Source organism: Homarus americanus, unplaced genomic scaffold, assembly GCF_018991925.1.
Source record: "Homarus americanus isolate GMGI-L3 unplaced genomic scaffold, GMGI_Hamer_2.0 scaffold40248, whole genome shotgun sequence".
In the NCBI taxonomy this organism is placed as follows: domain Eukaryota; kingdom Metazoa; phylum Arthropoda; class Malacostraca; order Decapoda; family Nephropidae; genus Homarus; species Homarus americanus.
Genome location: NW_024712526.1, coordinates 5,933,310 through 5,943,872, shown reverse-complemented (window position 1 = coordinate 5,943,872; position 10,563 = coordinate 5,933,310). Strand labels below are relative to the sequence as shown.

At 37.4% G+C, this 10,563-nt stretch overlaps 1 protein-coding gene across 1 annotated transcript; it reads right to left on the bottom strand.

The window, feature by feature from the left end:
• Nucleotides 1-1,665: 1,665 nt before the first annotated feature.
• Nucleotides 1,666-10,238, bottom strand: LOC121861390 (probable 39S ribosomal protein L24, mitochondrial). Its single transcript, XM_042359064.1, has 6 exons — nt 10,087-10,238; nt 8,662-8,834; nt 7,413-7,544; nt 6,232-6,325; nt 5,433-5,593; nt 1,666-1,831 (listed from the first exon to the last, which is right to left on the bottom strand). Exons 1-6 carry the CDS (start codon nt 10,180-10,182, stop codon nt 1,732-1,734), a joined length of 756 nt encoding a protein of 251 aa, XP_042214998.1. The 5' UTR covers nt 10,183-10,238; the 3' UTR covers nt 1,666-1,731.
• Between the last annotated feature and the right edge of the window lie 325 nt (nt 10,239-10,563).

Below are 10,563 nucleotides of genomic sequence, written 5' to 3'. Positions count from 1 at the left end.
CACACACATACACAACACAGCCATACACATACGTACAGTATATACTAACCCGCACATGATTCTCGCTCTAAATAAGTGAATGGAGTGACCAACACGGTGCATGGTCCATATTTTTCAACAAAAAGGGTAAATGATACAATGTGGAGCGGGTGGAGTCGGCAAGTGATCATGGTAAAAAATGGAGGGTGTATTTACTGTCACTTGTTGATTGGCTGGTGGGGTCCGTAACAGGAAGACTACCACTGCTATCTCCATCACTACCATTGTTACCACCACCACTACTACTGTCTCCATCACTACCATTGTTACCACCACCACCACTACTACTGTCTCCCTCACCACCATTGTCTCCCTTATCACCATCACCAACTGCATCACCATCATCATGACCAATTACATCACCTTCACCATCAACAACATTCATAAACTACACAACCACCACCATCACTAATTATAAAATAACCAACACCATCACCAACATAAGAACATAAGAATGGAGGAAACTGCAGCGAGCCTATTGGCCCATACTGGGCAGTTCCATTTACACCCAACCCCTATTGCTCATACGTCCATCCAACCTATGTTTGATGCTGTTGAGCGTATTCGAGTTAATGATGATGTTTGGTAACTTGTTCCATTCATCCACTACTCTATTTCCATTATGAAATTATTAATCTATTTTATTCTGCATAAAATGATAATGATTTTCAATTTAATCTTTGTAGAGGAAGTGGCAGGCTCAAGCGTATTCCCTAATACTGTAGTACAGTACAGTAAATATTTTAAACTAGGTCAAATAAGTAGTTTATGAAAGTTGCAGATTCATGACCACTGTAGCATTGCTGCCAGATGTATGATCGTCAATGTAATCTCACCCTGTAGTAAGGAGAGGGTCTGCTACTACAGTATTAAGCACCTACCAATGTCCTCAATACAGTACAGTATACACAGTACTACTGTATATAAGTTCTGAATGGAAAATTTTTCTTCTTAACCTTTTTATTCCCCCACTACATTTGCAGGGAACATATAGTTTGGTCCTTTAACTGTGGTCCCTATCATTATCTAAATTACATTTGCGAGTCTCCTTGGAGAGACAGGAGACAATATGAGGTGCATATGACCAGAGTGTACAAAGTGCCAAAATGGTCAAAATTGAGACTAATTCACAAAATGATAGGGAACCCACCTCTGTATCCTGAGAGACACCCGGTTACTTAGAATGGAAGCGGCAATATGGTCGATTTTGCTATTAAGTAAAACTACCCGCTAGTCACTTCGTGCTTACATCTCTCCTCACACGGGTTGTCAGTATGAGGAGAGAGAGATAACATCAAGACAGGGAGAATAACACAGTCTGTACATTACACTTAAGTTGCTGACTGGACCTAACCTAACCTAATATTTATTACCATAACTTATGAATTGATTAAAAATCTCTGCTAACCAATTTTTTCCATTTTTAGAACTTTAACTTTAAACAGATTTACACGAAAACTGCAGGACTTACACAAGTTTCTCAGCATGTTTATGTGTGAATGACTTGATTACATTACAGTTTAAGGATGTTTATGATAACAGCACTTAGATTATTCAATTTTCAGTGGAGTTTAGAGTGTATCTGTTTTACCCCACTTAGTTGGAGAGGAAGTAAGATACAATTCATTTATATAAACAAGTTTTATTACTTTGTTACATTCAAATATATGTACAGTGATTTTGTTTAAAAATCTAATACCAGTAAGTTTTACGAGGAATTCTATCTTCTTTGATGCCCATTTTGTCCGCTATATCCATTGCAAATGTCTTCAGTTGAGGTTCAAAGGTGATGCTGTGAAAAAAATACAGGATTGATTTTAAAATTTCTGTTTATGACCAGTGGCAAGTGAATGGCCTGGAAAAATCATAAAGACCTGGAGCATGCCATCTCTTCTAGTTCTTTTGGTGTAGTTGCTAGATTAGTAAGACAAATAGAAAATGAAAACAGAGGATATATTTCCTTATGTTTTCTGTAACTGGGAGACAATAGAGGTACAGTCTGTTGAGAAGGACTCGGGAGGTCTTATAATCTCTCAGTCATATAAGAACAATCCTCAATTTTCTTTTAGAATTGAAACATCCAGCTAAGAGGTGGAAAGATAACTACAGTAATCATTCCTTATAACATAATTCCTTTTAGTGTAAGTTTGATTTAGCAGAAAAATTTATGCTGGCATCTGCTTCTCCATCTAGATGAAGGGAGTTTCCGCTAACGCCCACGTGGGCTCACATCATTGTTTTGGCACGATCAGTCAGTTTCCTGCCACGCCTCGCTGCACATTGTTGTGGTCTACCAGGTTTTTTCATATTCTCCCAGCATATGTGCATGTATATCAATGTCACTATGCCTAAAGTGAATGCTAAATCCAGTGAATAGAAGGGTAAAAGAGGTAAGCTCTCAATTTTACAGAAACTAGAAATATTAGGAAAGCTACAGAAAAGAGTGTCAGGCCATGGCAAAATGAAGTCTGAAGAAAGCTGTGTTTCCAACAGTTGATGAGGCTGTTTACAAATGGTATAAACAACTGCGAGCATAGGGCTAACCTGTACGAGGTCCTGAGCTACAATTAGCAGGTGAAAAATTTTTAACACTCCTCAACGTCGAAGGATTTCATACCAATAGTGGTTGGCTGCAGAAGTTCTGTACTTGCCATAACATCAGTAACTGGCAGATAGCAAGGGAGAGGCATAGTGCCAATCTTGACAGTATTGCTCCCTTCAAGGAGGAGTTGAAAAAGTTCCATACAGAGAACAATCTTCATGACTCCAAATGTATAAAGGTGATAAAACTGGCAATTTCGGAAGGATTTACCTACCAACACTATTCCGTCTGAAGCAGAGGAAAGTGTCCCTGGACATAACATATACAGTACAGTATTCGATTTAGCGGAATTGATCTACACGCTTTGTTCCATTATATGGAATGATTACTGTAGGTCTGTAGCAGCATAGGTGCTGTATCAAAAATAATAAGATGGATGACCCTGAATACAGATAAGCTACATATATTGGAGCAGAAATATAGTTAATTTATAATAAACACTATTCAGATTAATTGGGGCTAAAGAATTTCTGAATTAGGTGGAATTTTGTGAAAATTTCTTATGAAATATTCCAAATTAGATGCTCCTTTGTGAACAATCATGATTTGTGTAATTCATTTCACCAAGTAATTAAGTGTAACTGCACTATAAATAACTGTAAATAAATAAATAAAACACATATACAGTATTTTATAATATAATGGTTGCCCCCCGTGTTCAAGGATGGCTGACCTAGAGTCACCGAGGAATTAATTTATTTAAAGTGTAGAAGCTGTCACCAACACAACAACTACACCTTAAGTTAATGAGCTGTATGGCTCAATGTCAAGGAACAATCCGAGAAGACTGGACAACTTGCCAACTGCGCTGGTTAATCATTTTACTCTTACATATTCATAAAGTATTTCCCTAAAACTACAAAATAAGACAAAATTGAAGAAAATCGATAATGTTTTGCCTGAGGTATGGACAGGGATGGATAAAAAATTTTCAAACATGTTTCTCTCAAACCCTAATCTTTGAACTCTTGCTCTTCTTACACGGAACACCTCAATTGTACAGTATGTAGAGTACTGCACTTGTAAATGGTCAAAATTGTATCAAGGGTCATTAACACAACTAATGACAGGGTGCCCCCCAAATTCGCCGGGGTTAGGTTCTCAAAATGCCCGCGAATAACATTTGCGGAGGAGGGGGGGGTGTACATTTTTACTTGTGTACAAAGAAATGTATATGCCCTTTATGGCTCACTGTCCCAGCCGCGAAAATGCCGGCAACTTTAAAACTACCCACAGACATCCGTGAATAATAGAGAACCGCAAAATAAAAATCCACAAACTTGGGGGGTCCCCGTACTTTTTTATCCCCGAGTTTCAATGATTGTTGGGGAATACAGAACAGTTCTGTACCTACAGGGTACAGTATACTGATATATTGGACAATACAGTACAGTCTAAAAAAATTGAAAAATCTAATAAAATGGATTGCACTTGAAAATTTTTGTAACAAAAACATGTTATGTCTTGGATTTGTTGAATAAATTCAGCAAGTTCAGTCTATCATATACCGGGGGGTAAATACCTAAAAACAGTGAGCATAACTTAGTGCTCCAACTCTGATGAAATTTTAACTTAAGAGTAACCTATCACAACTAAACACAATACAGTATAGTACTGTACAGTACTAAAAAAATAAAAAAGCTGTAGATCCTTAATCAGTAAGTTGGGTAGCACTCATATTATAATATACGAAAATGGCATAGAATTATATCAACCTTACAGTTTTTAGCGTGAAAATGCTCTCTGCTTTGAAAATGAAAATCATCACATTCAAATAGTAAAGTTGTTCCAGTCAAATAGAGAAAAAATTAAATTCTTAGAGGATATGAATAATCAACACTAAAAAATGGGAGTAAATTATCAAGGTTCAGTAGCAGAACTTATTATCAAAACTACAATACTGTACATGCATAGCTAACTTTCTGAAGCCAAGTCTTTAATCAGAATTTTGAAGAGAACAGCAACCTCTTTAATATCCAGCAGCACTTTAACCACAACTCCCAAGAAAACAAAATATTCATGAAACCCACACGCATGCATACACACACACACACACAAAAAAAAAAAAAAAATCCAAACTGGTTGAATTTGTCGTGTCCATCTAGTTGAGTGCTATTCTTTAGTCTGGTGTTAAACTAAGTCTCCAATTTTTCTTAAATATGAATACAGTATCAATAACCTGGTCTATTATATGTATACCAATAACCTGGCCTCCATTATATGTATACCAATGATGGCTTCTTATGTTTATACCAATAACCTGGCCATCATTATATTACTTTTACTTTTATCCTCTTCACCATTGATCAGCTCGTTAGCCGCTTGGGCGATCGGTCACGTCTCTGTCACGCACTGTTGGCAAGTACTAGTCATGTACTGGCTCTCTGTTACGCTCTGTTGGCAGGTACTGGGTATGCACCGGCTCCTGAATGTACCATAACCTGCTCCAGTGTTGGTCAAGTCTGGTCTTGAAAGAACTCACACTCGGTGCCATCACAACACTTTCTGGCAGATTGTTCCAAGAGTTCACAACTCTCACTCCGAAAAAGTGTGTATACCAATAACCTGGCTCTTGTATGTACAGTATACCTGTACCAATAACCTGGAAGAGAAAGAAAAAGAGGGAGACAGAAAAAGAGGGAGAGAGACAGAAAGAGGGAGAGAGGACAGTAGCAATCAGCTACTCTAAAGACTTTGTATACAATACCTTGCAAAACAGCAGAGTGACCAAGAAATAAGACAAGGATGTAGACTACATATAACAGCAAGTACATATTTATACAGTACGTACCGTGTTAGCTCCTCAGCAGGCGTGTCCTTCTCCTGTTCTATGTAAGTTGACTTGGTTTTATAGTCCTGAGTCTCCTCAGCCAGTTTAGGCAGCGGGATGAGTCTTCCAGAACGTACTGAGACTCTTACTTTATCTCCTTCCTCTGTGTAGCGCCATTCAGCCTGGAAAGAAAATCATCTGCATTGAGCTTAACTGGTGTCAAGTGATGGGTGTCTCTCCTGGCCAAGCCTGGAACAGGCAGGCTCATAATGCACTCACTAAGCTATTGGTCTAAATGCACAAGACCTGAAATTAGTGGTCAGGAATAATTTAATGACTAGTATTGGAGGTCATACTAATTGTAAGACTAGTCCCAGCCACTAATGTCAGGCCTATTTAGTCTAGAATCTACACCAATTACTTACAGAGCACACTACACAAGCTGCCAAATGTTGGATAACTGGTCCCAAAATATGCTTTACTCATAACGTTTATATACAGTATGCCATGAACACTATGAAATATAGTACTGTACTGTATATACTGTATAGAGCAGCTACAACACCAGTGTCTCTATAAAATCTATAAAAAAAATTCACAGGATCGTTTTAATAAGTACAATAAGTACTATAATTCTATACTGTACATAACTCTAAGCAACTCAGAGAGTACATTCTGAATGATAACAGAGACAATAGAGTATAGTACAATATAGTAGTAAAAGACATAAATCAGTCAATCAAATATGTATCTCAGTAAAGAAAGTAATTAGATAAGTATCACAGCCCATAAAACCATAATGTGCAGCCCAAAAACACACCTGTGTTGGTTTATTGTCCGAAGGATCAATAAGACCCACTTGAGTTGTTACCAGAAGAGGTGCTTCACTCTTGACCATCATTCCTGGATAATTTCTGGAATATCACATTTCTTATGAGAAAACTGCATTTAATTAATGGTATTTTAATCATGAATACAAGTATCCCTCAATTTACAGAGGGTTGCGTTCCTGGAAAACCTAACAAAATTAACGTAAATCAGGAGCCTTTTAACATGGGTTTCAATGTGATACACTCCTGGCCTGTCCGACACAGATATGTATCACAGAAAAAGTTATCCTACACTAATTACATAAATACAAACAATTAAACAACACTCACCACATCCATAATAACAAGCACGACCCTTCACCTCACTCATGCCACTTAATAATGTCTAACTTCGTCTCCAGAGACACAGTCTTACTCGAAGCCTTGGCTTTCCCAGAGGCAGGAGACTCAGCAGTAAGCTTGCTCGCCATTTTCAAAGTTAGCAGTTAATTACTTTAGTCACTAAAACAGAGCAAAATCTGAAGGACAGTGTTTTCCTCTCACCAATAAATGGCAAATATCACAGTGATCACAAGGTTACACAACGATGAGGTTGGTGACACAAGTGAGGGTAGGAGCGATCACATTGGAACAAAGCGCGGGACTGTACGTACGCAGGGTGGCCGTGAGGTGGCGCACGGGTAAGTGAAGCTGGCGGAGGATGAAAGAGCAGTTTCTGCGCATAGCGGCCATTTTGGATTTGACAACAGAAGGGGGAAGATACACTTCCGGGAAGATACAATTTCCCAGTGTTTACATTCCATGTCAGCAAGTTTAGCCTCCTGACAACTATCGTTAATGTGGAATTTGCCTAATGTAAATCACAAGAGTGTTAAAACCAAACTAACGTTAATGTGGATTATTGTAAATCAAGAGATACCTCTATTAATACTGTATACATCATAACCCTTCAGGAAAGAGAATTAATGAATAATACCCATGATGAATAAACAAGTTTGTAAACACCATATACAGTAACAGCTTTATATTCGTATAATGGATTTGCAAACCCCGGGTAAAAGGAGTGAGCTTGGTTAAGGATCTTGAGCGACTGGTTGTATAAATCATAGATGACAACAAACCTCCAATAATGTATAGTACTAAAGTACCACCAATATACAACAGCACTTACTTTTTCTTGCCAATGGTGCGGTAGTGACAGTTGAGGCCTTCCACCATGACCCAGTTCCTCTCCTGAATAATGTAATTCACCAAACCTTGCTTGCCCTTGTCCTTCCCTTCTAGGATTTCAACACGGTCACCTCTGATGCAGAACAAAATGGAATATTATATGTCAAAAGATTTGTTCTAGTAGTTCAACTACAAATATATATATATATATATATATATATATATATATATATATATATATATATATATATATATATATATATATATATATATATATATATATATATATATATATATATATATATATATATATAATTTTTTTTAGCAAATAAAAAGTGCAGGAAGAGATCAGCCAAGTGTCACTTTGAAGCAAAATTTTTAGAACTGATGAACGTTATATGATATAGGAAACATACTTTGTGGGAGGGAGTTTCATAGACTGCTTGTTCAGATACAGAATACAGTAAATGATATTTGGTAGGCAGAGGTTCTGCAAGATGAAATACCTCCATAAAAAGCTAGGAGTCTATCCTCATAAATGCCATCAAAACCAAAGGAGGGCGAGTGGTGATGGTACTATAAGTGTAAGTGATCAGAACAGTGATTAAGTATATCTATAGAAGGGCAAGCACAATGAAATATCCCCGTGAATATGCAATGCTAGACATTCTTTAGGATGATCATTACTGTTGACGGTTTTGAGATGCCTGTGCATAATAACAACCTGTCAGCACAGGGAGGTGCCAGGAAGATGTAGTGGCCCAAGCTATTGTACTGCTAAGTAAACATAATGGAACTGCAGCTAATAAACGAGATTTAGGTTTTTTGAGGGAGTTACGACTTTTAACATGATATTTCATCAATTTGTATGGTCAATTTTCCCTTTTTTCTTTAAAAAATTATTGCAGGATACAAAAACAAACCAAACTTAGGTCTGAAAGGGTTGGCACTAAAGATTATTTGAATATAAACATGTGAAAGGGGTGCAACTTCTGACTTGAAGCCTCACTGGACCTGAGCCAACCTGTGATACAAATGGAAACTGACTCTGAGCTATCTGGCTGAGAAGTTTTCTCTATATCAGAAAACTTGTGAAGCATTCATCTGAAAATTGCAGTCTTCCATTAAACATTTAGGCCTCCTAGTCAGTGTAGCTCATCAGGGATGTTTCGTGGTGTACATCACACAGGTCCCTCACTATGACCCATATGTCAGTTACACAAAAGAAACACATTAGAGTCTGTACTTACTTGAAGAAGGTCCATTCCAGTATTGGTTCCACGAACACTTTTTTACGCCTGAGTCCAGGTTGATTTTGCTTCTCAAACTGCTGTGTCCAAGGTCGGTTTGTAGTGAAGCGGAACTTTTTTCTTTTAATTTCAGTTTGCCTGTACTGTATGGCTTTAGGAGTTCGCCACTCAACCTGGAATGAAAAATATGCGTAGTTCAATTTTAAACTTAAATTATCTTCGGTGCAGTGCAAAATACAAGCTTCGTAAGTAATACTGTTCAATATACAATTGAAAACCTAATTGAGGTTGTCAATGCATACAAGTCAGTACAAGTCAGGCAAGCAATAAAACAATAATTCAGCTGTAGAAGGCATTTGATACAAGAGACCAGAACACTGGGTTTTTATGGGGATCAGCCCACCAGGGTACAGGTCACCGACCCACATTGGGGAATCTTAGAAATTTTATCTATGCAATCAATAATTTAAACAATTTTAAGACACTTTTATTCTATGACATCTCCCTTACTAATGACCTGACCTAACCTCTTAACTGGAGGGGGTCAAGTGTCTTAGAATTGTCTAAACTACTGATTCCAATACAGTAGTTAAATTCCAAAGATTCCCCAGATGACCGAAACTAAAGTAATACCCAATTGAGACCCTGCAATTGTATGTAAATGAGGCAGAGTCAGTCAGATCAGCATCCTGGGAATTTGTCACAAATTTTGTGATGCCATATGGCAACAATTAGAACTGAGCATTTGCACTGTCTATTAACAATCTTAATTGGTCTCTGCTTCATGGATCACAATTTGGTGACCTGTAGATGCATCCAATAATACGCCTATCTTCTCCCCAGTTTACTTTTACACCACTTTGACTCCATAAAATCATTATGCTCTCCACCTTCACATGAGTGACCTTAAGCTCCGGTCTAACATAAAAAACCACACCCCCCTTACATGTTAACTCAGAGAGGTTTGTAAATAAGTCATAGTAGTCGATATTAAGCATAAATCCGTCCGGTTTATTCTTTTTCGTTTTAATCAACAGTTTTGTAACACCTACCAAACTATATTAAGCATTAGGTCCCGTAACTTGGCTTTAAACTTTTTTTTATTGAGGAAAGTGTGTTTGTGTACATAGCTTTAAATTCAGATTTAAAGTCTTTTAATGACTTTAAACCCTTTGCATTATCAGCAGCTACCTCATCTTCTCTAATAATCTTGTTTACGGCATGGTCATATTGGTCGCCCTCGCCGTTGTTACTCCACTACCGTCTGCTTATGTATAACCTACCAGTCTGTTTCTGTTGCTTCTCGATTATTATCTACTCTGTTTCAAGCCCTTTTGGAATTTCTTGTGCTTTACCCTCACCAATACCGGGCGATTAGGTCTCAAGGAAGTGTTCTGAAGGATTGGACACAGACTCCTTGCTTACCTGCTCCATGGCTCGTTTTATATATGCTTCCGGAAGATTTGAAGATTGTTTGGTCATATCAGACACACATTTTAATATTTCTGTTATTCGTGGCATAGTGGAGAGGATGGTGTCTGCGTTACTTCCCTGATGAACGTCAACAAACTCTCTGAGTCAGTATTACCAGATCTTTTTGTGGTAATAAGTGCTAAACTTGCTACAAAATTATGCTAAACGTAGCATAATTTTACAAGCATTTTTCACAGCTTATGCTAGAATTTTTTGTCACTAGCTCTTTAGTTTATGTTATGTTAATTTTTGTTAGAAAAAAGTGTTACGTTATGACTGACAACATTTTACTCAATCATTTGAAAGCTTAAACAGTCTCCACTCATCTTCATATCTTCGCCACTTATTAATTTAATACTGATATTGATATTGAAACAGTTTAATTATCCAGAAAAATACAGATACATAGTGGAGAATAATAACAATAAT